General features: G+C 44.1%; 1 protein-coding gene across 1 annotated transcript in view; it reads right to left on the bottom strand.

Moving 5' to 3' along the window:
• The window catches only part of LOC101340471 (serotransferrin), a 32598-nt gene extending 6784 nt beyond the window's left edge, over positions 1-25814 (bottom strand). Inside the window, exons 1-14 of the mRNA XM_023735973.1 lie at positions 25689-25814; positions 23102-23247; positions 13613-13718; positions 12672-12848; positions 11817-11958; positions 10956-11011; positions 10325-10503; positions 9345-9522; positions 7756-7904; positions 6359-6449; positions 5748-5780; positions 4187-4342; positions 1620-1755; positions 1234-1298 (exon numbers count right to left, since the gene is read on the bottom strand). Of these exons, the coding sequence (XP_023591741.1) occupies positions 1234-1298; positions 1620-1755; positions 4187-4342; positions 5748-5780; positions 6359-6449; positions 7756-7904; positions 9345-9522; positions 10325-10503; positions 10956-11011; positions 11817-11958; positions 12672-12848; positions 13613-13718; positions 23102-23247; positions 25689-25731 (1657 nt within the window). The 5' untranslated portion in view covers positions 25732-25814. The remainder of the gene's footprint in view (positions 1-1233; positions 1299-1619; positions 1756-4186; positions 4343-5747; positions 5781-6358; positions 6450-7755; positions 7905-9344; positions 9523-10324; positions 10504-10955; positions 11012-11816; positions 11959-12671; positions 12849-13612; positions 13719-23101; positions 23248-25688) is intronic.
• Positions 25815-27284: the final 1470 nt, after the last annotated feature.

The following is a 27284-nucleotide window of genomic DNA, read 5'->3' as shown; positions in this document are numbered from 1 at the left end:
TTTGTCATTCCTTCTACATTTATTGGTTAGCATTCTACCATGAGCAAGAGCTTTCTCTCTCATTTGTTTAATCAGTGTCGTGGTTTGAATTATGACCCCCAAAAAATGTGTGTATCAATTTGGCTAGGCCATGATTCCTGGTACTGTGTGATTTTCCTGTATGTTGTAAACCTGCCTCTAAGATGTTAATGAGGGAGGATGGTGGCAGTTGTGTTAGTAACGCAGATCTACAAGACTGGATTGTGTCCTGAGGCAATCTCTTGAGATATAAAAGACAGAAGTGAGCAGTGAGACAGGCAGACCTCATACCATCAAGAAAGCAGTGCCGGGAGCAGAGCATGTCCTGAATTTGGACTTTTAGCCTACTTTGACTATGAGGAAATAAACTTCTCTTTGTTAACACCATCCACTTGTGGTATTTCTGTTGTAGCAGCACTAGATCACTAAGACAATCAGTATGGACTCAGGTATTCTTATTTTATCTAATGGGTTATTATCTATCACCACTATTACTACTTATTTTAATGCTCAAAATGTACCAGATGTGGCCAGTGGGAGGTCCTTCAGATTGGCTCCTGTGTGCTTTGACATGTCACCATCATTCTTTGAGCACTTCAACATGATGATCCAGGCTCACTTTATATATTTTCTGCCTCAGCCATGGAATCAACTATTTTTCCAAGAAGTCCAGCTCCTTTTAGTGGAGAAGTTATTTAGAAACCAAAATCTTGGTGCTTATTCTCACTGGTGTACCATTGTCTCTAGGCCACCTCAGTGTGCAGAGCCAGGAAATATATAAAATAGCTATAAAGGACCTTATCAGGATAATTCACAAAATTTGAATTTGGACTGTGGACTTGATGAGTATTAAATCAATGTTAATATGAAATTTTTTGAAGTTGGTAATTTTACAGTAGGTATATAAGAGAATGTCCTTGTTCTTAGGAAATATGCACTGAAATATTAAGGAGTAAGGGGGCAAAATGCCTGTAGCTTTGGGAGTGTGCGTGGGAGAGAATTTAAGGCCACTGTGAACCCCACAGTCGTCACCACTCTGCCTATGCAGATGAAGACTTCTCTTTTCACTGAGTCAAACAGGTTGAGAATTAGGGCTCTGGAGCATGACAGAGTTCATAGTACTTTCATGAAGTCACCCCTGAATACAAGTGAATCCTAGTGACCTGAATCTTAGTGATCCAGATTTTACGGGGAAAGAGGAGCATATGCACATACTGCCAGTGTTATCCAGGACTGTCTGCTTCTTCACAAAGGCCACATCTCCCTTCTCAACCAGACACCTGCGGAGTTCCAGACAGGGGGAGAAAGAAGAGAGCAGGTCAGAGTGACACATCTGTCATTCAGGAGAGCCACCTGTTGAGGACCTCTGAACTTATCCATACTGCCTATCTCCACTGTGTCTGACTGCTGGACCTGGCAGCCTGTGCCGTGGAGAGGCCAGATACCCCTTAACACACATCTCTGCATTTGGTTGCAAAAGCTGGTCCCTAACACATGTAGCACCAACAGGCTAGAAACGTAATAATCTCAGCCTCAGTTCCTAAAAAAGAAATCTGATCAAGGCTGGGGTATTATATTCATGTCAGAATTAAGAGACTCACTTGAAAGCTCCAGTGTAGCCATAGTATTTCTCCTTGTTGTTGGGAGCACACTTGTTTGATTGTGAACCAGCACACAGAGCACAGAGGTTGGAATCTGGTTCAGAGCCAGGTGCACAGCTTTCACTGAAAAACTTATCTGGGCAGAAAGACAACAAGAAGTCAGCTCCTGCTACCTGAGCCAATATGAGCAGCCTTTATCTAACATGTAACGGGGCTGTAGGGCCCAGGAGAGGTAGAACATACTGATTCTGTGACCTGCTACACCAACTCAGGACTTGCCAGGCTGTGGGCGTTAAAAGCAAACTGAATTGAAGGTGTGAAAAGGAGTCAGTGACCATTACAATTCAGGGTGGAGGGGATTCCTTTGAGCACCCTGATAGTGTCATGATTTAACCTAAAAAATGACAAAATGGAAACGACATAAAACGGATGAAAACCAAAGGCATCACTCCCTGAGACTACACCACCTGAGTTCAGATGTCTCCTTCCCCTCTATTCATTAGAAGAGCCACTACTAGGACTTCAGGCTTGGGAACCAAAACCAAACCAAACCCGTTCCCATCAATTCCAACTCATAGCAACCCTATAGGGCAGAGTAGAACTGCCCCACAGGGTTTCCAAGGCTACCAGCTTCAGTATGGACTGTGCCTCTACATAAAGAAAACAAAAATCCTCACAACTGGACCAATAAGCAACATCATGATAAATGGAGAAAAGACTGAAGTTGTCAAGGTCTTCTTTTACTTGTATCCACAATCAATGCCTATGGAAGCAGCAGTCAAGAAATCAAAGGACTCATTGCATTGGACAAATCTGCTGCAAAAGACCTCTTTAAAGTGTTAAAAAGCAAAGATGTCACTTTGAGGACTAAGGTGTGCCTGACCCAAGCCATGGTATTTTCAATTGCCTCATATGCATGCACAAGCTGAACAATGAATAAGGAGGACAAAAGAAGAATTGATGCCTTTGAATTATGGTGTTGGCAAAGAATATTGAATATACCATGGACTGCCAGAAGAATGAACAAATCTGGCAGAATGCTCCTTAGAAGGCAAGGATGGCAAGACTTTGTCTCACATACTTTGGACATATTATCAGGAGGGACCAGTCCCTGGAGAAGGACATTATGCTTGGTAAAGTAGAGGGTCAGTGAAAAAGAGGAGGACCGTCAACAAGACGGATTGACACAGTGGCTGAAACAGTGGTCTCAAACATAGCAATGATTGTGAGGATTGGCGAAGGACTGGGCAGTGTTTCGTCCTGTTGTACACAGGGTCACTATGAGTTGGAAGCAACTTGATGGCACCTAACAACAACAAAGATTTACAGAAGCAGACTGCCACTCTTTCTTTCATAGTGGGCTGGTGTGTTTGAACTGCCAGCCTTTCAGTTAGCAGCAGAGCACTTTAACCTTTGCGCACCAGTGCTCCTCCTCCAAGTTTGGGAAAGGGATGGGGAATTTTCCTTGAAGCTCAGCTGCTCTCCCAGGGCTGTAAAACAAGAAGCTCAGGAAAGCAGAGGTGGTGCCCCCTGCTGGTGGGGAGCCAGAGCTTTCTGAATGTCTGCCCTACCAGACTTCATATCCAACTGGTGTCACAGAACACCCCCAGCAGAGATATGCTTTCTCCAGGTCCCTGCACTCACAGGGCTTGACCGCTTCATAACGGGCTTTAGAGGTCTCTATTTTAAAGAGTTGCCCAAATTTGGAGGTAGGAGAGAGGAAGTACTAAGGAAACTAACGTACAACCAAACAGCTGGAAAACATTTATCTGTGGCGAACTTAATGCCTAGAGCTTTAAGGGGGGTAGAAATAAGCTCATACCTGAAGATATATTCAGAGGGCACAGAGAAAAAACTGATTTCCACCCTTGGAAGGGACCTCTGAGCTGAGACACTTAAAGAGACCCGAGGATCACACAAACTAAGTCGCAGGGATTGCTAGCTCTCTACCCATTATCCATTTCCTCTTTTTCCTTAGCAGAAAAAACCTAGTTTTATTTGGGGGCAGAAACATACCAAAATACAAGACTGTATTTCTCAGCTCCTTTTACAACTAGGTGTGGCTATGTATCTAAGCTTTGGGCAATTACAAGTTATTTGAGATAATCTGGTTACTTCCTGAAAAGCTCCTTTAAAAGTGACAGCAGCTGGTACACACTTCCATTTGCCCTTGGCCTTGGTCACTGGGGCTTCCTGGAACATGGATATGATGGCAACCATCATGTGACTTGAAGATGAATGCCTCCAGCTAAGAATGATGGAGCAGAAAGAGAGGAGTCTAGGTTTCTTATGACCATACCAGGCCTGTACTGCCCACTTCTGGTCATTTTCATGAGAGATGAAAGTAAATGTATATTCGTTTAAGCCATTATGTACAACCAAAATGAACCATCCTGATTCAGCTCCACAGCTCTCCAGACTTCCCATCCTGTTTTGATATTTCATTGAGGTTCCTTTTTACCCCATCTTTACTTCAGGGCCCACACCATGTAGTACTATACCTCTCTCCTCCCATTATCTCTCTTATCAATGGCCCTGACCACAGCTCCCGCCCAAGCTTCTCTTACCAAATGCACAGGATTTGGTCTCGTTGTAGATCAGGCCCATGGGGATGTTCCAGCCGGCGTTCCTGCCCACTGCAGTGTGGCAGGACTTTTTGTCTTTCAGAGACTTCCAGGTGATACTAGGATTTGATGTCTTAACCACTGCCACAGCAAGATACCCTTACAAGAAAGGTAACAAAAACGAAGCATCAATGTCTGTGGGTCCTCCAGGGTGTCTATCTCCAAGTAAAGCCTACTATCTCCTTAGAGAAGCAAAAATATTCTGAATTCTTCATTCTGTCTTTGAGTAGCCCCTTGCAATAACTGACTGAGGTTAGATAAAAGGCAAAGAGACAGCTGCTGCACTCTCTCAGGGGGAGATTTATCTGAATTTAAAAAATAATAATAAGAAGAAGGTATTATCATTAGAGCAATTGCTCGTATATAAACTCCTCCCCAAATGCATAAAACCACTGAAGATATAAACTAGCAATTCTCCCGCCACTGTGGAATATCAGAGGAATTGATACTGAACAATAAATGTAACTCCAACATTTTATAAGTTAACATGTATTGAGATAGAGTAGTAAAAGACCAATAAACTACAGGGAATAGGAGGGCCAGACATTTTCTGACAAGGAGAATATAGTTTTGCACCAAAACAAATACGCAAAGTGGAAAATGTCAAAATCAAGTCAGCTGCCATCTTCAGCAGCAAACACATGCTAGTCCTTAGAACTGGGAATGTGATATCAAGCCATGATTTCAGTTTTCCATTTAATTAATTCAGGAAACAGTTTCCAATAGAAAAAAAAGAGAAGCCTTATTATCCATGGAAGAAGAACAAGCCTTTCTATATTCTGCTAAAGAGCTTGGCTCCTGGAGTGATGGGCAGAGGCTGGGAGGGTTTAATTGGGAGAAGTGACATGGACAGACTTGGATGTTGTGTGGAACATGGCCTGCAGGGATCTGAGCACAGGCACTCTGGGGACCAGGGCTCACTTTGTTGTAAGACTTCCTGACCTGATCCCCCCACCTCTCCAGACCCACCCCAGCTACAGCCCTGGCCCTGGTTGCGGGGTCAGGCTAATTTCATGCTCCTAGATACCTGCCTGTGTGAGGCTCTCCCCTCAGTCATGCAAGGTACAAATAAGCAAGTTTCCTTGGCTGGTGCTAAGTTTCATCTAATGATGTGCAGGTCTCATGTAATGCAAGGCAGCGGGGAAAGGGCCTGTGTCGCCTTCCTGGATATATGATCTTAGACAATTCATAAACTCTCTGAGCCCTAGAGGCCTCTTATGCATCCTTAGAGGTGATAATACCTATTTTATAGCATTAAGTGAGAAACGCTGTGTAGAAATCATGGCAAGTCTAAAAGAGTAATCATCATTATTAATTACTGTCCTCTCATGACTCTTTTGCATTTTAAAATGGATCTCTTCTATTGCCTATCTTCCTGTATTTGAATTTTAAACTTACCTTATCCCCTTCCCCAACCATGGGAATTTACTTTTTTTAAAAAAAATTGTGTTTTAGGTGAAAGGAATTTACCTTTTAACTCCTGATGTTATCAGTCCCAACTCACCTGAGTCATCCAACGTACAACCAGGGTCACCTTCTGGAGAAAAGAAAATGAAGAAGCCCTTAAGTACTCAGTTATAGATTAAAAATCATGCCTTTCTCAGACTACAGCTACCTTACAGTAAAAAGAGCCAGGAGAAAGCTATCTACATATCATCAATTCCCAACAAGATGAGGCTTTGGATTATGCAAATTCATTTCAGCTTGCCTCTAGAATTTAGCCACAAACTGAATTTCAAGTTTCCTGCTCTGTCTACCCTGTGGCCACAGGGGGTTGTTGCAAGCTATATCTGCATCCCTGCCACAAGATGGTTGGAAAAGCATGAGCTTTGGAAGCAGGAAAACTTGCTGGGAACCTCAGCTGTCCTCTTTGTCGGGGTCACATTTATGGAGGAACTTAACAGCAGAGAGCCCCCATTCCTTCACTGGTGGAAGGGTACAATAACCCCCATCTTTGAGGATGACTGTAAGGATTAGAGATGGTGGAACCCAGAGCCTGGGAGGCAGCAGGGAGAGTGATCCCGGCAGCTGTGTATGAATTAGGCCTGTGATTTTCCCATCTTCTCACTCTATGGCCCAGAGAGAATAAAACCAGAGACACTCGTCTCCACTTACTGTAGTTCTCTGCCAGGACAGGCACCAAACCACACTTGCCCGCTGTGTAGATGAATCCTCCATCCAAGCTCATGGCATCAGCTTCTCCTTTCTGCAAACACAAAGCAAAAGATGAAAAGAGATTGGTTCTTGTCCCATCTACCCTTCCAGCTGCTTCTTTGAAGCAGCCTTCACATCACAGGTCATGTAGGCCCAGGAAGATAGTAGTTGTTTATACTGAACCTCCCAAAGGATCAGGCAAGCAACCCAGACTAGAAGATGTACTCTCATTTTCACTCAAACCATCACAAACTGGTGATCAACTCTAGGTGACATGCTTGGCTTATTCAAGAGCAGAGACCCACAGCACATTCAGTCCTTCTGTCCTGTCACAGGACACACTGCCAAAGACGCTCCTACAGCACATTTTTGATACCAACACTCAATTTGTGCAACAGAAAGACAGGGTGAAGTCAGGGACTCTAGTCTGTGTCTGTGGAATAGAGTGCCTCCTGACGGGGGCTCCAACCCACAATCTTCCCATCATTGGCCGAGGGCTATTTCAGTGCCTGGTACACACATGGGTTACTCAATGAATGAATCAAATACACCCAAATGATTAGCTAAAAAGCCCTGAATTTCAGAGATGCTTAGATTCAACAAGATTGCCAAGCTTTCCCTTGGACATAGTAATGGATTCTCTAGGAATACACCATAAAGGAATAATTAGATATGTTGGCAACTATTTGAGCAAAATGTATAAGTGGGCAAAAATGTGCAAGAATGGCTTATAATAGCAAAATGATAGAATCAAGCAAAATGCTCAATAATGGAGAAATGGCTAAATAAATTGTAGTACCTCTACACTATGGAATACAATGCAACATTTAAAGATCATATTTTCTAAGAATGATTTATGACCTGGGAAAGGCTGACTAGATAATGTCTGTATAATATGATCCCTATTAACAGGATAAGATTACAAAGGATTTTTATTTTCTCCTTCATATTATTCAGGATTTTCAAAATTCTCCAAAAGCAAGCATGAAATACTCTTTTGATCAATGAAACAAAACTTTCAGCCTCTTTCACAATCAACATGGGTCCTTATCACACTGTCACGGCTGCCTCTCAGGCACACCCACACCATGGTCCAGACTCTCCAAAGCACAACACTGCTCAGATTGCCTGCCCATCTTATGCTAATATACCAGAATGAGCCCTGAAGGCGTCCTAGAAAGCCACGTGCTTAAAGGTGCTGAGCCTGCCTGTGGGGCTGTGCCCACACGGGTCTGCTCATCCTGAGTGAGGGCCAGATTCCTGGGAATCAGGGTTTCTACATCATTGCCTGGAACACCCACTGAGCGTTAGGGACAAGCAGGCAGCAATGACAGGGATGCTGCAAAGGAGTGACATACCATGATCTTGGCAATGCAGTCTTCAGTGGACTCTGCTGACTCACACTCTATTTTCCCTGCACTGTTAACACTCCATTCATCACACTTGGCCCTCTCGTGGTGGCTCACTGCACACCACTTCACCTTCCTGCATCCTTCATCCTCAGGGCCTATGGCATAAGACAGAGAGTCAGAGACCAGAAGAGGCCCAAGTTGCTTGGTGGTTATTAATGCTACTCTCTTCAAGCAAATGCTGGCATTTTCCAACCATAAACAAATAGATCCCATTTGAGAAATTAATTATCTCTAAATGAAGTCAAGACAAAATCTCTCAGCTGGCTTCTTATCATTTAGATTTAGCTTAAAATTATTTCTTCTGAGAAGCCAACTTTCCTCCCCAATCTGTGGGTACTCTCACTTCAGGCTGTTGTTGTTGGGTGGTTTTTTTTTTTTTTTTTTTCTTCTTCTTCTTTTTAAATTAGCACTTAAACACCTGCTCTTTTCTTGTTTATTGATTGTTTGTTTCCCTGAAGGAGGACATCAGCTCCAACAGAGCAAGGGCCCTGTCTGTCTTGTCCATCATGGCCTTTTCATTGTTTAGGGCAGTGCCTCACACATGGTCAGCTTAACAAATGTCTGCTGAATAAACAGACACCTGCTCATTGTTCAGACTCAACTCAAGAGTCACTTCTTCAGGGAACCCTTACGTGAACCCCAGGTGTAGAACTGTTTTTTCTTTGTTTTACATTCTCATAGGATCATGATGTTTGTTTTGTTTTCTTCTTTTGAGCAGATATCTTATTTTGTAATTGGTTCCTCAATACTGTGACTATTCATTAAACATCTGTCTTCCCTACTAGTTGAAATTTCCATTCCAGCAGAATCTATGTTTTACTCATCATTGTATGCCCAGCACCCAGCACAGTTTATGATTGTTGTTAATTGCTGGCTCTGACTCATGACAACCACATGTGTACAGAGTAGAACTGCTCCATATGGTTTTCAAGGCTGTGACCTTTCAGAAGCAGATCGCCAGGCTTGCCTTCCAAGGCACCTCCAGGTGGATTTGAACCACCAACCTTTTGGCTAGTAGTCGAGCATTTAACCATTTGCACTACCCAGGGACTCCAGCTTATGACTAGATGTTCAATAAATGAACGGAATAAATGAACAACCAAACAAACCCTCAAAGACCCAAGGAAATTCAAGAGTGGGATCAACCTTTCTCTCTGTGGCACAGGCTGACCATAATACTGGCTGGAGTTGTGCAAGTGTGTAGCGATTTCACTCCATTTTACTTACTTCGGATGAGGCTAATCAGCTTCACAAAGTGAGCATGGTGACCCTGATTTATACAAGGGAAACAGTGCTGGTCTGAATTCAATTTATTTTAAATATGGATTTCCTCCAAACCTGTCTGTTAATGTCCAGGCCCACCTTATAATAACTAACACCATTTAGCATCAGTCTAGCACTGGACTGCACAGGCAGGGCAGATAAAGTCATGTCAGGTGAGGCACTCTGAAGCCTGGGAAGATTCTATCACTGGTCCCCGCCCCTGCCAGGTTTCCCAAGCTCCTGTGGTCACCAGGTCCTTCCTGAGTACTTACATTTGCCTTCCTTTAGATTGCGAATGGCAGTGACATACTCATATCCCAGGTACAGCCAGGCATCCATCGCAGGGGGGACCTTTAGAAACCCTTCAGCAGAGTCCTTAAACAGCAAGTTCTTCCCATGAGGGGAACTGAAGAGATGGAACTCTCCTGACTTGTCTTTGCCAAACTGCTCCTGTTCGTGGTAAAACACAATGGTGAATGGCAACAGTGTACAGGGAGGCTGAAAAATGGTACCAAAGAGAAGAGAAAAACCCTAGAAAACAGAATTCAAAACTATGAAACTTTTTTAAGGTGCCAGGAGAGAAGGCAGCCAACCAGCTTTTGCCCACACGGGACTTCTCTACTCTCAACCCTCCTAGACCCATGCCACATCCTATTTCCCTGAACGTGTTTCTGGGCCTGTCTCCCTGACTGAGTTGAGAGTGCCTGGAGATCAAGACGTGTGTCTCATTCAGAGGCTGGCACTGTGTGCTTGCCACTTAAACTCTTGATGGACAGATGGGTGGGCTGCTCAAGAGGATGTTGGCTCAGGCCTGGCAGTCCACTGCTCTAGGGGAGTAAAGCATGCTGCGCTTGTAGCACCCATGGCAATCAGGCTGAGAGAAATTGGGAGAGAGGTTGTTTCCTTCTGGGGGTGTTTTGGAGGGCTTTATAGGGGAGGGAGTGTTTGCACTTGGCCATGAAGGCCTGGTTTAGATGGAAAAGAATGGAACAGAGCAATAAGGAGCCTCTTCAGACATCACCGGCCCAAGAAGAAGGGACCTAGCTGATGGTAATGCTGGGCAGGACTCTGCTGCTCTGTGAGGAGTACTTGCCAGTACTTTTAGAGAAACAGGTGACGTGTGGTGTGGTTCCTGCTGTGTCCTGAGCACAGAAGAACTTCTACAGTGGCAAGAAGGCAAGGAAGAAAACCCCCAAATCCAAACAGGTCCACAAAGCAGGAGGGGAGGACAGCAAATGGGAGATGGGGATACCTGTGCCTTGTTGAGAAGCTCCCAGATCAAGTCCTCTTTGCCATCCACACTTCGGGCCACAACGGCGTGAGAAGGGATACGGGCCAGGAAGCATTCCTTGTATTCGTCCACGGGTTTCCGGGTGTTGTCTGGGCAGAGTAGCTCATACCGATCCCTGTCGGCCTTGTTTGGGAGGGTTTCTGGAGGAGGAAAAGCCAGATGAGCTTCTCTGCAGGCAGAAGTCATGAGCTGTGGTAACCCCTCCCCGCTCTTGCAATTCCTATTGAATCACGGGATTTGTGAGCTGGGGGGCCCAGAGCAATCATTAAGGGCCAGAGAATATAGAAGGAAATTGACTTGCTCAAGACCCACAGCCAGTTTAAAGTAAAGAGGTTAACAGCAAGGAAGGCTCTGATGCCCAGTGCAGTGGTGCAGCCACTTGTTGAGGAGGTCGAACCACGGAAAGAGGCCCAGGAATTCAGGTGGGAGAGCCCACAGGTGCCCACCTCTGCGCCAGAAAGAAACCCAAGTGATGACAAAGGAAGGGGACTATATGTTCATATCTGACTACTGAGCATGAAAAAGGGGGGCACAAAAAAAAGAATGCCTGCTGTACAGATGGGACCTGCGGGATTCTGTTCCCATCACTTACCAAGTATGGTCTCATACTTGACAAAGGCCACATCTCCAACACCCTCCTGCAGACACCTGTGGGAAAGAAACACACTAGGAGGGCTCCTGTCCTGCAGGGCAGGAGGCTCTGATCGTACATTCCAGCCCTGGGGCAAAGGCTGCTCTTTCTAGGCAGAGCCTGGGGGAGGCCTCTGTGCAGCCCCCTTATTCACATGGTGAGGCCAGCACATGGGAGTATTGACATCCAGGATGCTAGTGAGGAGGGGAGATGAGCTCCCAAGAGCTGGAGGTTCCTCATCTTGTGTTCCCAAACAGCAAACAGCAATTGAAGATATTTTAATACAGAAAAGATTTAAGCTTCTGAAATGGAGGATAAAGGCATAGCATCCCCTGAGGGTAGAAATGTGCCCTTGGCTGGCTTCTAGTCTATAAACTTTAGGATATAACTAACAGAAAAAGAGGGAGCAAGAAATCAGCTAAGCGAGCTGTCTGCATAGGGACAGTGAGGGGAGGCTGGGGAGAGGCCAGAGCATGGAGCACGGGGCACTGCTGCAGTAGAGACGGAGAGAGGGTCAATGAAGAATGGGCCCGGACACTAGGGACACGCCTGTCCTTCCAGGCTCTGGGGCTCTGGGCAGAGAGAGAGGGGCTTGCTGTGGGCATGGGTGCAAGCCTAGCATGCCTTGGGGTAGGATGAAATAGAACAAACGCTGGCCTGGTCGCAGGATTCCCAAGCTGTACCACTGACTCCCTGCAAATGGATTACGTTTCTTTAACACCCCTGTCGGCAGACCGGACTTTGGTTTGGGCCAGGGAGGTCTCTCAGCCTGAGGCCATGTGGCAGTCTGGCCACCATGGAACAGCAGACAGTCTCACTCACTTGAAGGCGCCTGAGTAGCCGAAAAAACGTTCATGGGAGTTGCAGGCACACTTGTCTGGCCCCGCACACAGTTGACACAGGTTGGGGAACTTATTTCGATCCGCACAGGGGACACAGCTGCCGGAGAAGAAGTTGGCCACTGCTACTCAACACAGAGAGATGGACATCAGGGTATGAGCCAGCCTTGCCACAGCCAATTCCATCTCCCAGCCTGGGCTCATTAGGGGACACAGCGTGACCAAAACAAAACCAGGAAACTCAGTCCCAGCTATGCTTTACTTGTGTTAACTCATCAAGATCAAGGGTTCTGAAATAGGAACAAGTTAGTCCTTTCTCCCTCTCCTCCCCAAGAAACAGTCCTGTGCTTTTACCCACCGAGGCCTGTCTCAGTTGGCTGTCAGCCCACCCACCACCCTGCCCTGTAAGAGAGAAGTCGTCTCTGGGAGCCACGCCCGGGAGGTGGGAGAACAGGCCTGGAGGGGTGCAGGCCAAGAGCGCGGCCACCAGAGAAACTTGCAGCAGAATGTGACACGCATCAGCTACAGGCAGGAAAGAACTCCAGGGAAATAGACAACAGGGCCCAGCAACCGCAGCCCAGACTGAAACCCTCTGTGGAACCCTGATGCCTTTTCCTCCCACTCCTGCACAACTGCCTCTGCCAGGGTGTTGAGAGCTCAGAGAAGAAAAGACTTAGCTGCTACCTCCCAAGGGCTGCTGCTGCAGCGACCCTGCCTGCTTAAAACTGCTTAACGCCCCTCTCCCCACACTCCCCCTCCAGAGTTCATCACACATGTTCACCTGATAGTGACTGTGTCGCCCCAATGTCACCTGTGTCGGCAACTCCTGCCAGCTTACCATTCTCAATTGGCACACGTGGCTCCGGCAAGTCACAGAGAAGCCTGCCAATGGGGACATTCCACCCAGCGGATCTGGCTAGGCCTGTGTGACAGGACCTCTTGCCTCGGAGATCCTTCAACTGGAAGCCGCTATCCTTCACCACCACGGCCACCGCATAATACCCAGTTTGTGGATCTGCAAAGTGACAGAGTAAATGAAAGACCCTCAGCCTGGGCCATGGAGAAACATTGATCATCACTACTGGACTCCTGAGCCGAGAAAGGGAACCCAGAAGCCATACTTATATTGGGGTGGATGGTAAGGAGGGAGGAATCAGAAAAACCTTCGTAGGCCACAAAGGGAACATTTGTAATAACCTTCCAGGCAAGCGCACAGGCCAGAAGGCCACATGCACATGTACCTACCCTGGGCCTGTAGTGTCTCAGCCTACACTTACCAATCCAAGCCCACCAAGAAACTGGGGATGTGGCAATACCCACATTCCCTGACTCCCTGCAATTGTTTTCTATCTTCTGACACAGGTCCAGGAAGGGTTGCACTGGTCTCAGAAGAGTTGCAAGACTATTGGAGTTCCTAGTGCATACTCCTGGGTGGTCTCTCCTCTGTGTGTGTGTGGTACCAATGGTTCTGGAGGCTTCAAAACCCCAGATACATCACTAAACCCTGGTGGCCTTTGTGTCAGGCTGCACATGGCATGCTGTTTCTCCAGTGAGCACATTTCCAGGCCCAGGGTGTCAGTGTCAGGAGCACCATCCCTCAACCCGCCCTGGTGCAACAGAGCCCTTGATTTATGCATATGGCAGCCAGCAGGGCCCCTCATTCCCCACAATCTCCACTGAGAGGCATGCACTGAATCTCCATTACCTGTCAGAAAGGGACAAGACTCAGTGTCTACCACACAGAAAAATCTCCCTTTTAGTTTCCCAGGGAGAACTTACTCTTTGAGTCATGGAACTCTGCCACGACAGGCTTCAGGTTGTGGGGGGCCAGGCCTGCCTCATACACCCAACCTGCATCAAGAGTCACAGCATCTGCTCGCTTCTCCTGAAAGAGGACAGACCAGACTACAATGAAACCTTTGCTTCCAAGGACCAAACCAAAAAGTTAAACTCGTTGCTATTGAGTCACTTCTGACTCATGGCAACCCCATGTGTCACAGAGTAAAGCTGCTCCATAGAGTTTTCTTGGCTGTAATCTTTACGAAAGCAGGTCACCAGGTCTTTCTTCCACAGTGCTGCTGAATAGGTTTAAACCTTTAGATAAGCAGCCAAGCACAAAGGGTCACCTAAACCCAGGCAAATGGGGATGACTGGCAGGGCTTCGTGGGACTGGGACCAAAAGAACCCTCAAATTGGCCAGCCCACACATGACACTGCCTACTTCAGCTGACCCCGCCTCCCTCAAGAGGACACTTGGCCACCATGTTCCTATTCCTCCTGCATAGACAAGGGTTGGATTACTTTCTCTTTACCCTGGTAATCCCGAACAAATAAATAATTTCCCTGTTTGTGCTCTTTTTATTTATTTATATTTAAAATAATTTTGTTATCTTTGAGAACTGTATTTCTTGTTTTTCCTTCCTATTTTTTTCTCTTTTTGATGTTTTAAATTGAAATGAAAATATTGTAACATTTTTAAAGGTTTATAAACTAAGCTTATAATCCTATCTATCCAGATAATCATGTTCATTTTTGCATAGCTGGTACTGAAGTGTACATAAATTTTTATAAGACTTCATTTATTGTACATGACATAAAATTGTCCATTTCTACAAATGTTACTGTTATTTTAAGTAGCTCTATAATTTTCATTATTTTATGCCTATCTATACCCATTATGGAGCACTGGTGGCACAGTGGTTAAGAGCTCAGCTGCTAACCAAAAGGTCAGCAGTTTGAATCCCCCAGCCACTCCTTGGAAACCCTATGGGGCAGTTCTACTCAGTCTTATAGGGTCTCTATGAGTCGCAATCCACTCGACAGCAATGAGTTTGGTTTATACCCATTATACTATGGATAAATATACGTATATAAATGCCCATAATATTCCAGAAATTTTAAACCATTATGGTTGGTTCTAATTGTTTTGCTACAATTTACATCACTCTAATGACCATCTCTAAGGAGCCCTAGTGGCACAATGGTTGCTAACCAGCAGGTTGGCAGTTTGAACTCATCAGGGGCTCCACAGGAGAAAAGACCTGGCGATCTGCTCCTGTAAAGATTACAGCCTAGGAAACCTTTCAGGCAGTTTTACTCCGTCATATATGGTCACTATGAGTCAGAATCAACTTGATCACACACAACAACAACAACGAACATTGTTGACTTTATATTTATTTCTGATAAACTGTTCTCTTGAGATAGTATCCTATCAGTGGAAAAATAGAGTCAACGGGTACATCTTAATGGTACTTACTGCATATTTTACCATATTAAATTTGCTTTATTTTTAAGTGCAGTCCAACATGAAGACCATTGGAGTTTAGTGATTGTCCAGGGTTTTTGAAAATCATACAGCCACTTAATAATAACATTTGTAGAAATTGAAAATTTTATATCATGTAAAATAAATGAAATCTTATAAAAATGTATGTACGCTTCAGTATCAGCTATGCAGAAGTGAACGTAGTTATCTGATAAGGTGGAATTACAGGTTTATTTTATTAGATTTTTAAAACCTTTTAAAATTTTACAGTATTTTAATTCAATTACAATTATTAATGAAAAAGGACATTTCCTTGTTATTATAGTTTCTTTGTATGAATAATATGTTCATGCTATTTTTCTTAGGCATTTCCTGTTAAGCTGAATGATTTCTTTAAAGAGCGTAGATACTAATATTTTCTCATGATTTATGTAAATATATTTTAGTCTGCTGATTTCTATTTCATTTTACCTTTTAAAATATTTTATTTTCATTTATTTTTCAAATTATTCCTTGTGATGATGTATCCTGTTGCCTTACAGTTGCTGTCTTCATTCCTCCATATATCTGATAATCTATTCTATTCATCCTAGTATTTTAATAATATAATTTTATGCTTAACTATTGATTCTATCTGGAATTTATTTTAATGTATGATAAAAAAAAAACAACAACATTGTTTTAAAATTCTTCCTGAACACAGAGGTGATGGTTAGAGCTGCAGCAGCCATATTGTGACAATGAGGCAACATTGAGAATGGGAAGCCAGGATTAAGGATGTCACCATAGAACAGCAGGAGTCTGGAAAATTGGCACTATCAGGAAGATACAACAGTGGAGATGGACATCTTGTTAGTTTAGTGACTAACGTGGCTTCAGTGGGTATAGACTCGTCTAGGTAGGATTGCAAGCTAAAATAGATAAACGATGGATAATTTTTTTTGTACATGTATGTCCCAAATATTGCATGGAACAAATACTAAAACAATTTTTGTTGTTTATCTGAAATTCAAATTCACCTGGAATTCCTGTATTTTTATTTACTATATCTGGCAACTCTACATCTGTGAAACTTCTTAAAAATACAGATTCCCAGGTCACCTCCACCCCCATCCATGATTCTAATTCAATAGATGTGGAGTTGGACCCTGATTATTTTGAAGTATGTGGTTTGTGGAAAATACTTAGAACAAAACATTATGTCAGAGTTTCTCAGATTTATATAATTCTTAGAAAGCCTGAGTTCATCTGGGATTTGAATTCAGGTCATATAGGTTTATCTCTTATATTAGACTGTTACTTGCTGGTTATATTACTTTGATTTTGTGCTTCTATGAACCCCCTCACCTTTAAGTCAATGAGTCTCTTGAAATATTATAGTTTTTTTTAAATATTATAGTTTTTTTTATTGACTGATAGATCTACTTTCAGTATTATAGACAACTAGGAGATATGAAGGACCCTTCCGCTCTGTAAAAACTAATCCTGGAAAGGATACTATCTTTGTGGCTTTGCTGGTCTCACAAAAGGTAGGAGAAACCGTCAGAGACTCTATTTAGCTGCCTTACTACTAAACCAAAAAAAAAAAAAAAGTGCCATCAAGTTGATTCTGACTCATAGCGACCCTATAGGACAGACTACAACTGTCCCATGGGGTTTCCAAGGAATGGCTGGTGGATTTGAACTGCTGACCTTTTGATTTGTAGCCATAGCTCTTAACCATTGCATCATCAGGGCTCCACCTTCCCACTAGGTCTAGAATTTGTCCTCTCTTTACCTGAATTCTTAAAGAGAGCCACTTTTTATTTTATATAGATACTTTAAAACATATTTTTAATATGACAAAACACAGAATTTTTTTTATTGACTGATACATCTACTTTCAGTATTATGAACAACTAGGAGATATGAAGGACCCTTCCACTCTATAACAACTAATCCTGGAGAGGATACTATCTTTGTGGCTTTGCTGCTCTCACAAAAGGTAGGAGAAACCTTCAGAGACTCTACATAGACACACACACACACACACACACACACACACACCCCACAAAATAAAAATAAACAGACAAGAGCTTTGCCCATAACAGTGAGGCTAGGGAGAGTGGTTAAGAGCCTAGGGTGTCTGGCCCAAGACACCATAAGCGTAAGCGGGAATACCCTGAGGCCTGAGGGGCTCAGGAAGCTAAGTAGCCAAGGCCTAAAACATGAGATCCAGGGCTGGAGAAAAAGGAATTCAAAGGGGAACCTCAATGAGTAGTGAGGGGGAAGATTAAAACCAAGCTCAGTCTCCTAGATGAACATAACCAAACCCAAAAGAAGGTAAGTCACAACGAGTGGGCATCAACTAAGCAACAGATCTGGGCCCTCAAGGATTTTGGAGGCTGGAACTGTCAGACGCAATAGAGAACAGCTATGTATGAAATGTTCAGTGTCATGTATGAAATGAAGGCGGTAATTTCAGAGATAAGCATAGAACACTAAATTATCAGAAATAAAAAGAAAAACTTTTAAAAATGGAATTTCTGGAAATGAAAATTATAGCTGCTGAAATCAAAAGTCAATAGATGCCCCAGAAGACTTGAAAGCAGAGACTTGTAAACCAATGTTCATTGAAGCACTATTCACAACAGCCAAAAGGTGGAAACAACCTAAATGCCCATCAACAGATGAATAGATAAACAAAATATGGTACATACATACAATGGAATACTACTCAGCCAGTAGAAGAAACAAAGTCTGATGTACGCTACAATATGCGTGGAGCTTGAAGACATTATGCTGACTGAAATAAGTTAATCACAAAAAGACAAATATCGTATGACCTCACTTGTAGAAAAAGACAAGAAAAGGCAAAAGTATACAGATCAAAGTTTATTAGTGGTTACCTGAGGCAGGAGGGAGAGGGAAAGGGTGGGTTAACAGTGATGGAAAAATCACGTTGATTAAGGGTAGGGTTGCATAGCCATCAATAAGTTGTACACCTGTAAAAAGGAATTGGCAAAAGTTGTGTGATAGATATACCTACAAAAAAGACCAATAAAAAAAAAAAAAAGAGTAGCTGCTGACACTGTTTATGTACAATCAAAAGCCTCATGAGATTTGGTTCCTTGGTTTGGAGGTATAGAGTCATGACTTCATGGGACATCCCAGTTAATTGGCCTAATAACATGTTTAGTGCTTCTGTTCTACCTCCTAGTTCATTGTGTAGTGCCTGGGGCCTTAAAAGCTTGCAAACAGCTATCCAAGGTACAATAATTGGTCTCTATTCACCCGAAGCAACAGAGGAAGAAGAGTCAAGAATACCAAAAAAAAAAAAAAAAGTTGCCGTCGAGTCGATTCTGACTCATAGCAACCCTATAGGACAGAGTAGAACAGCCCCATAGGGTTTCCAAGGAGTGGTTGGTGGATTCAAACTACTGATCTTTCAGCTAGCAGCCGAATGCATAACCAACTATGCCACCGGGGCTAGGAGGAGGCTAATTGCTTCCATGAAAAACTGTCTCCTTTGCTATCAGACCAGAAGAACTAGATGGTGCCTGGCTACCATTACCAAACATTTTGATCAAAGATTCTATAGAAGAATCCTGATCAAAAGGGGAGAAATGCAGAACAAAATTTCAAATTCTAATGGATTCCAGACTTTTTGTACACATGGAGGCTAGACGAACCCCTGAAACTATTGCCCTAAGAAAATCTTTAAACCTTAAACCAAAAATATCCACTGAAGTCTTCTTAAAACCAAACAATAGTAGCTTAATAGTAAAAAAAAAGTCCACCTTGAACATTATGCTCTTTTAAGAACTATCTATATGGGATTAAAGTGACAACAGCAACTTGAAAGCTTAGACAGGAATCTTAGGGGGCAGTGAGTATGTTAATGCGGGAAGAACAACTCTGAAAAGGAAGAGGAGAATAGTTGCACAACTTGAAGAACGTAATCAACGTCACTGAATTATACATGTAGAAACTGTTGAATTGGTTTATGTTTACCTCTGTATATTCCCAACAACAACAACAAAATAAATTTTTTAAGTCATTGGATGTGTTACACAGCAGATTAGACAGAATGTGAGAATTGGTAAACTGGAGGGTAAATCTAAAGAATTTATCCAGAATGCTGTCAAAAAGAGTGCAGAGACGGGAATTATGAAAGACAGGCTAAAAGATATGGAGAAGAGACTAAAAAAGGCTAACATCTATTTTTTTAGAACCCTAGAATAAGAAAATGGAGACAATGGAGAAGACACAGTATTTAAAGAAAAAATGGCTGCAAATTTTCCAGAACTGGTGAAAAACATGAATCCACAGATCCAGAAAACAATATATCCTAAGCAGGATAAATACAAAGATTTCCACACCTGGGTCGATCACAGTGAATCTGTAGAACATTTTAGACCAAGGCAATAAGATTGCAAAATCAGCCAGACAGAAGGAAAAGATAAAAGGAATGACTGACAAACACCAGGCTTCTCAACCACAGTGGAAGCCAGAAGACAGTGGAATAATATTTTGAAGTCATGTGATCATAACTTTCAACTCAGAATTGCATATATAGTAAAAAATATTATTCAGGAATAAAAGGAAACCAACCCAGCTGCCATCAAGTTGTTTCCAACTCATGGTGTCCCCATGTGTTGCAGAGTAGAACTGCACTTCATAAAGTTTTCATGACTGTGATCTTTCTAAAGCAGATCATCAGGACTTTCTTCCCTGGCACCTCTGGGTGGGTTCAAACCACCAACCTTTCAGTTAATAGTCAAGCGCTTAATGTTTATGCCACCCATTCAAGAATAAGGGGAAGAAAATGCAGTTACAAAGGAAAAAATACAACTGGGGGAGTTTAACACCAAGAGATTGACTCTAAAGGGTCAACTAAAGAATGTATTTCGGGAGAAAAATTATCCCAGAAGGATAATTTGAGATATAGAAAGGAATGGTGAACAGAGAAAGCTACAAATATGTCAGAAAATCAAACAAAAGTTCATTCTCTTTCTCTTTTCCTCTCTCTCTCAACACACACGTCTACATATATATAAAGATATGTATAAGGTAGCTACATTGTGGGGATAAGAAAAGATAGAAATAAAATACTGGATGATAATAATTTCTAAACAGGGAAGGGGGAGGTCTGAGATATTGTATTCCAAAGCCCTTTTATTGTTTGGAAAGGGGGACAGGAATATTTTACTTTAAGACTCTGTAAAGCTAAATATATATAGTAAATATTTAAGGAAAACCATTAAAGAATATACAGTGTTTAATTCCAAAACAAATAGGGAGAAGAAAAGCAGAATAAAGGAGAAAAATACAAATTCACACACGTACACTCAGTTTAAAATGGCAAGAAAGGAGCAAAAAAAAAAAAAAAAAAACCAGAAACATGGGAATATCAGGACTAGGAAATAAAGTGATATGGTAGAAACAAATACAAATTTATGAATTATCACAATAAACATTAAGGAACTAAATGAAATAAATGAGATTGCTTGAATAAATAAAATCCAGCAATATGCTGTTTTCAAAAGACACACCTAAAGCATACAAACACAGAGACTGAAAATAAAGGGACAGAAAAAGATATAGGAGGGGAAAAAAAAAAAATGCCAGTGTAGTATGTCAATATCAGACATAATAGAGTGTAAGGCAAAAAGCACTGCCGGAGATAGAAAGGACAATTTCAAAATGACAAAATACCCAATGCACATAGAACGACATGGATTAACCTCTCACAAACTACTGATGAGAGTGGAAATTGGAGCAACCACTTTGAAAAACAATTTGGCATTGTCTTAAAAGTCAAATACTCACATACCCTGTCGCACAGCAAGTCTGCTTCTACATATATACCCAACAAAATCTCTTAATATTTGTGCCCCAGGAGATTTGTATAAGAATATTAAATGCAGACCCACTTATAAAAGCAAAAAGCTAAAAGCCATCGAAATGGGCACTGACCAGAAAATGAATAAATACATTGTGGTATATTAACATAATGGATTACTGTATAGCTGTGGGAAGTAATGAACAATAAAACCAAAAAACCAAACCCTTTGCCATCAAGTCCCTTCTGACTCATAGTGACCTTATAGGAGCCGAGCTCTTGATCACTGTGCCACCAGGGCTCCAATGAATAACACCAAAAAACCCATTGCCATCAAGTCGATTCCAACTCATAGCCACCCTAAAGGACAGAGTAGAACTGCCCTGTAGGGTTTCCAAGGAGGGTCTGGTGGATTTGAACTGCTAACCTTTTGGTTAGCTGCTGAGCTCCTAACCATTGCACCACCAATGAATGATAGCTATATTCAGTTATATGGGTGAATCTTAGTGGCATAACACCAAGGAGAAAAATCGTGTCTCAGAAGACTACACATAGTAATATGCCACATTTATAAAAAAATTTTTTTTAACTATACAATCATTTAGGCATACCTAGGAGGCGTGGTGGTGCAGTGGTTAAAAGCTCGGCTGCTAACCAAGAAGTCAGCAGTTTGAATCCACCAGCCACTCCTTGGATACCCTGTGGGACAGCTCTACTCTGTCCTATAGGGTCGCTATGAGTGGAACCGACTCAACAGCAGTGAGTTTGGTTTGGGTTTGATTATACATGTCTTGGAGAGGAGCCCCGGTGGCACAGTGGTTAAAATGCTCAGCTGACAACCAATAGGTTGGTGGTTAGAACCCACCAGCCACTCCGCGGGAGAAAGATGTGGCAGTCTGCTTCTGTAAAGATTACAGCCTTGGAAACCCTATGGGGCAGTTCTACTCTGTCCTACAGGGTCACTGTGAGTTGGAATCACTAACGGGTTACACTACCCCAAGGGGTGCCATTCACGTAGAATGCAATGCTGCCACATAGTATTCCTGGATGTAAGCTATTGACAATGATCAAGTTTTGGCAGTAAGTTCATGGATAATATTATTTTATACTAACATAAATTGAACATTAAGAGAGTGGCATACATGGACCAAAGTTGAAAGTGTTTAATGAATCAAGGGTTATAATTAAGCTGTAATAGGCATTGATGTCCAATTAAAACATACACACACAACATTCCAGACCAGTTCTTTATACCAAAGCATTGATTCCTTGAGGTAAAACCGGTTCCATCTGGCTGTGTTTACTTCCCCATCTTACCTCCTGCCAGTCTCTTGCTCATTTTGCTCCCATAGCCCTGGCTTGCCTCTAGCCCCACAAATAAGTTTGTTTCTCCCTGGCCTCAGTCCCCTTGCATTTGGTGTTGGTTACTGCCTGGAGTACTCTACCCTGTAGCTCTTTGCAGAGCCTAACCATGCTCATGCCTTGGTCTCAGCATAATTGCTGCCCTCTCAGAGAGCCTATCCCTGACCATCTAGGCAAGAAAGGTTCCCTCTGTGAGTCTCTGTCAGAGCACCCCACTGTTTCCCTTCATTGTACATCACACAATTTAAAATTAGATGTTTGCGTGTTTTTCTTCTCTCTTGACTAGACTGTATGCTCTTTGAGTGTAAGGACCATGCATGTTTAAATTCACCACTGCAGACCCATTGCCTAGCACAGTCTGACACATGTTCAGATACGTTGGGTGAGTGAATTGTATTTTGATTAACCTAGAAAACAAAGGGCTTAGCCATCACCTGCAACTAGACACTTTGGTCTTCTTCTTCCCTGCGCCATCCTACTTTCCTAAGATGTATCAAGAACTTCCAAAGTAATGTTATATGATAACTTTGATAGCAGATATGCTCGGGCTTTCTCCCCCTCAATTTGGAGAACATACTCATTACCCAGTGCCATCAAGTCGATTTCAACTCATAGACTATGTCGACTTTTGCTGTAAGACTTATTAAAGATCTCTCCTATTTCTATTTTTGAAGTGATTTTATTAGCATTGAGTTTGACAGCCCCACACATCAGTCCCCTACCAGTGAGCAATGAATTGTTCCAAAATGATAGGTGAAGAAGAAAGAGAAACTATGGATTTTCTTCCACTTTCCTTTAGGCAGCAGTTACTTACTACAATGGCCTGGATGCAATCATAGTAGGAATTTGTCTTCACACACAAGACTGGAAGCACATTTCTCATATCATTGCATTTGTCATGCTCCAGTTTTGACGTGGTGCACCATCTCACAGTTTTGTCAGAGGAAGCCAGACACAGCCCTAGGAGAGAGAAGCCAGAGGTATAAGGGACCCATGCCCCGTGCCGGTGGGAAAGACAGCACCACCCTCTGAAGGGTCCTGCCAGGATGCCACATCCCCTCTGTCCCATCCTCCTCCCACTCCCAATACACAAACACTGCAGGGCACAAGTTCCACTGCATTCCCAGGCTGGCCCATGAGGAAGGCACCCTATTGGCCTCCTAGTTTCCAGCTGACCACCCTGTGATGACCGGAGGGATGCTGGCTTGACCATCAGCTCTCAATTGCAGACAACAATCTGGTCCTCTGGATTCTCCTTGCCTCCTCCCATCACCATCATACCCCTGGCCTGTCATGGAACGTAAGCCTCGGCGTGCATGCAGCATTTCCAGCGCCTCAACTCATTGGCTCTATCCCACAATGGTAGGAAGCCAGCAGGGTAGGAACTGGGGTCAGGGAAGTTGATGCTTTACCCAAGGTCACCCAGATTGTTAGTGGCCAAGCCAGGCCTAGAAACCAGGTCTCCAGACTTGAGGTCTGCTGCTTTGTTCACTAGGATATCCTCAAGGGACAAAAGAAGATAACATTCCAAGTTACTTTCTTCCCTGGTCAGTAAAACCCATTGCCATTGGGTCAATTCTGACTCACAGCAACCCTACAGAACAGAGTAGAACTGCCCCATAGGGTTTCTAATGCTGTAACTCTTTATGGAATTTCTCCCACAGAGAGGCTGGTGGGTTCGAACGTCCAACCCTTTGGTTAGCAGCTGAGCACTTTAACCACTGTGTCACCAGGGATCCCTGGTCAGTAAACCTGTTACCATCAAGTAGATTCTGATTTATAGCAACCCTATAGGACAGAGTAGAAATGCCCCATAGGGTTTCCAAGGAGCAGTTGGTGGATTCAAACAGCTGACCTTTTGGTTAGCTGCTGAGCTCTTAATCACTCTGCCACCAGGGCTCCTAGTTGGGGATAAATGATTGGAAAGATCATGAATTTGCCTATGACCATCCTCTGTCATCTTCTGTTCCAGGAATAAGTAGCAACTCCTATACTCAAAGGTCTTCTCTCCGTTTCCACCCACCTCTCCCTCAGTTTTCACCAGTCATTTTGGCTGCCCTTTAGAGAAAAGGCTAAAGCCAGCCATGTCTATAGCTATTAAAATCCATGTGGTTGCAGATGTATTTATTCCCTATCACATGAGCACTGGTGCTGTCCCCATAGCCCTCTGTCATCTCCACTCTCTGTGAGGCAACCCATTCACAGCAGGGCTGACTCAGGGAATCTGATAAAAAGCCACAAAGCACAAAGCGGGCAAGGGGGAGACCAAGAGTTCTCCAGGAGCGAACAAGAGGGACCCACAGGGGACTGACTGCCCCAACCCCCTTTACCCGGCCTCGTCCCATGGAAAATCAGAGGAGGCATCCTGAATCAGTGGCAGACCCTCAGAAACACCACCCCTCCCAGGTCCATCAGCAGGAATTTGTCTCTTGGTCACGCACTTCCTTTGAGCAGCCCTGTGAGGTACCTTGAGGGGGTCAAAGGCAAATAAGCGGGGCCATCTCTCAAGGAGTTTACAGTTCATCAGGCAAATCACTAAACACAGAAGGCTCCAAACGTGTGAAAAATGCACCCGGTGGCAGGGAGAAGTTAGAGGAAAAAGGGAACGAGACCATGTCAGGAGGCGGTGGTGGCGGGAGAGGCCTTCCAGTGCCAGTCCCACAGCACGTGTGTGCAGCACACTCCCCTAGTGCCTGGCATCCAGGATCTCATTGACCCCGCACCTGACCCACCCCCACCCCCACCCCAGGTGAGTGCTATTATTATCCCTCTCACTCGTGGGGGCTGGAGGAACAAAGAAGCCCCAACCCTGTGGGACACAGCAAGTGGTGGATTCAGGATTTGGACCCAAGAAGTCTGACTTCAAATCCCATGCTCTGAACCACCTGGCTGCACTTGTTTCCTCAGTGAGGCATCATCTGTGCCAAGGGCACCCACGGGAGATCAGACTGCCACGGGAGGTAGAGTCAGATCAGTGAGGCTTTGAATGCCAAGCTAAGGACTGTGGACTTTACTGCGGAGGCAGCTGGAAGGGATTTGATAAACTGTGATTAGAATTGTTCTCATTTGTTGCATTGTACCGCTGCAAGATTTATTGGACATGGAGGAGGATGAGGAGGAGGCAAGAATGAGGAGGAGGAGGAGGAGAGAGCAGTGAAAAGGTGTAAAGAGACTCAAGGTGGAGCTCACAACGGCGCTCACGGGTACAGCAGTTCAGAGCAGTATTGCGAGGTGCGGATAAAGAAGACTGAGTGGAGGTGTGGCGGCGAGGGACGAATGAAAAGCACCCGGCTTCCAGCCACAACGCAGAGCACTGATCCGGTACAGGGGCGCCCCGCAAGCTGCGGATGAGCAAGGGGCGCCCAAGGGCCAGCAAGTCTGCGGGCCTTTGCCCAACTCACCCAGGATCCCGCAGGCCAGCAGGGCGCTGACGGTGAGCCTCATCCTCCTGGGTCTTCGACGCTGAGCAGCGAGCACAGATGGACCCCGCTTCTGTGCTGCCTCCCCTGCGCGCCCGCGCCTCTTTATATCTGGTCGGGGCTCCGGCTGAGCACACTCTTTGACCTCGCCTTGTTTGCGCGCCGCCTGGTTACCCAATCGCTCCTACCCCCCTCGCACTTCCTTCCTCACCCCCGCTGGTCATCTCATTTCCTGAGCCCTGGGACAGCCCCGCAGATGGGATCCATCAAAAATGCTGACTGGAAGGAAAATCAAATCAAAACAAATCAGATCAACCCCTTGAGACTGCGCGTTTGCTCTGTGCCAGAAATGTGGCTAAAGCGAGCTGCCGGCAGCAGCTGCTTTGCTCCTGAGTCCCCGGCATGCCAGAGCTAGTCTTTCTCTCATTCCACGTATGGAGACCCTGAGAACCGGAGAGGAAAGTTAATTGCCCCAGATCTCAGGGAGGACTAACCAAAATAAGTAAATAAATAAATAAAACCCGTTGCTGTTGGGTCGATTATGACCCATCAGACCCTATCGGACAGAGTAGAACTGCCCCATAGGGTTTCCAAGGAGCAGGGGGTGGATTCAAACTGCCAGACCTTTTGCTTAGCAGCCAAACGCTTAACCACTGCACCACAGGCTCCCACCAAAACAAAAAAAAAACCAAACCCCTTGCCATCAAGTTGATTCCGACCTGAAAATGACCTTCAAGGAGAAGATGTGGGAGGAGAATAAAGCTGGGTTCAAGGTCAAGGATGTCAGGCCCAACACCTTTCACTCCTCCCTGGGCATTGGGAAATTCTGCTCCTCCACTCTTAACGGTCATGAGGGGCAGCTCCCTCTCCTTGCACCCCCTGAGCTAAGGCTCCTTGGCCTAGAAACGTTCCTTGTCCACAGGCCTGTGTCAGACACTTTGCTACGGGAAGAGCCGCAGGAGAGACAATTCCCTCCCACAAGAAGCTAAGAGTTCCCTGAGGAATGTGTCAAGACACAGACTCAGAACGAAGTGCCAGGTAAGCACAACGAAGGAACCAGGGGAGGATGTGGCCTGTTCTCAACCCCCTGGTCATCCCTGTCTCCCCTCCAGCCAAGTGATCTCCAAACCGATTTGATTGCACTTCCTTGTCAGTAAAAATATTGAGCTTGTGCCTTCTGTTATGTTGTGTTTTGTTGTTTACTAATATATTGTGTACATTTCAATCATGCACAAGGAATAGAAATTATTAAAAGGATGAGCTAAAGATGAAATAGACTGGTATTTAAATGTCCTTTTGCTTATGATGCCTGATAGGCCATAAATTAATATCTCAAGCACAATGTACACTCAGGGAAAGGGAGGGTTCCTGGTGGGTGGTGTAAATCCATATTTCAAATAGTCATGATAATTTTAGGGCTTTTCAAAAATTACTTATTATCCAATCTGACTAGATGGTCATTGATTCTACCTCATATTTTAGCTGACGATGGGCCTAGGACAAGTGTCCTTTCTGCCATTTTATTTTTTGTTCAGTTTGAGGTAACAACACAATGCTTCATTTCCTAGGTGGCCTGTG

Source organism: Trichechus manatus, unplaced genomic scaffold (genome assembly GCF_000243295.1).
Source record: "Trichechus manatus latirostris isolate Lorelei unplaced genomic scaffold, TriManLat1.0 scaffold00084, whole genome shotgun sequence".
Classification (NCBI taxonomy): domain Eukaryota; kingdom Metazoa; phylum Chordata; class Mammalia; order Sirenia; family Trichechidae; genus Trichechus; species Trichechus manatus.
This window is presented reverse-complemented; position numbering and strand designations above follow the sequence as displayed.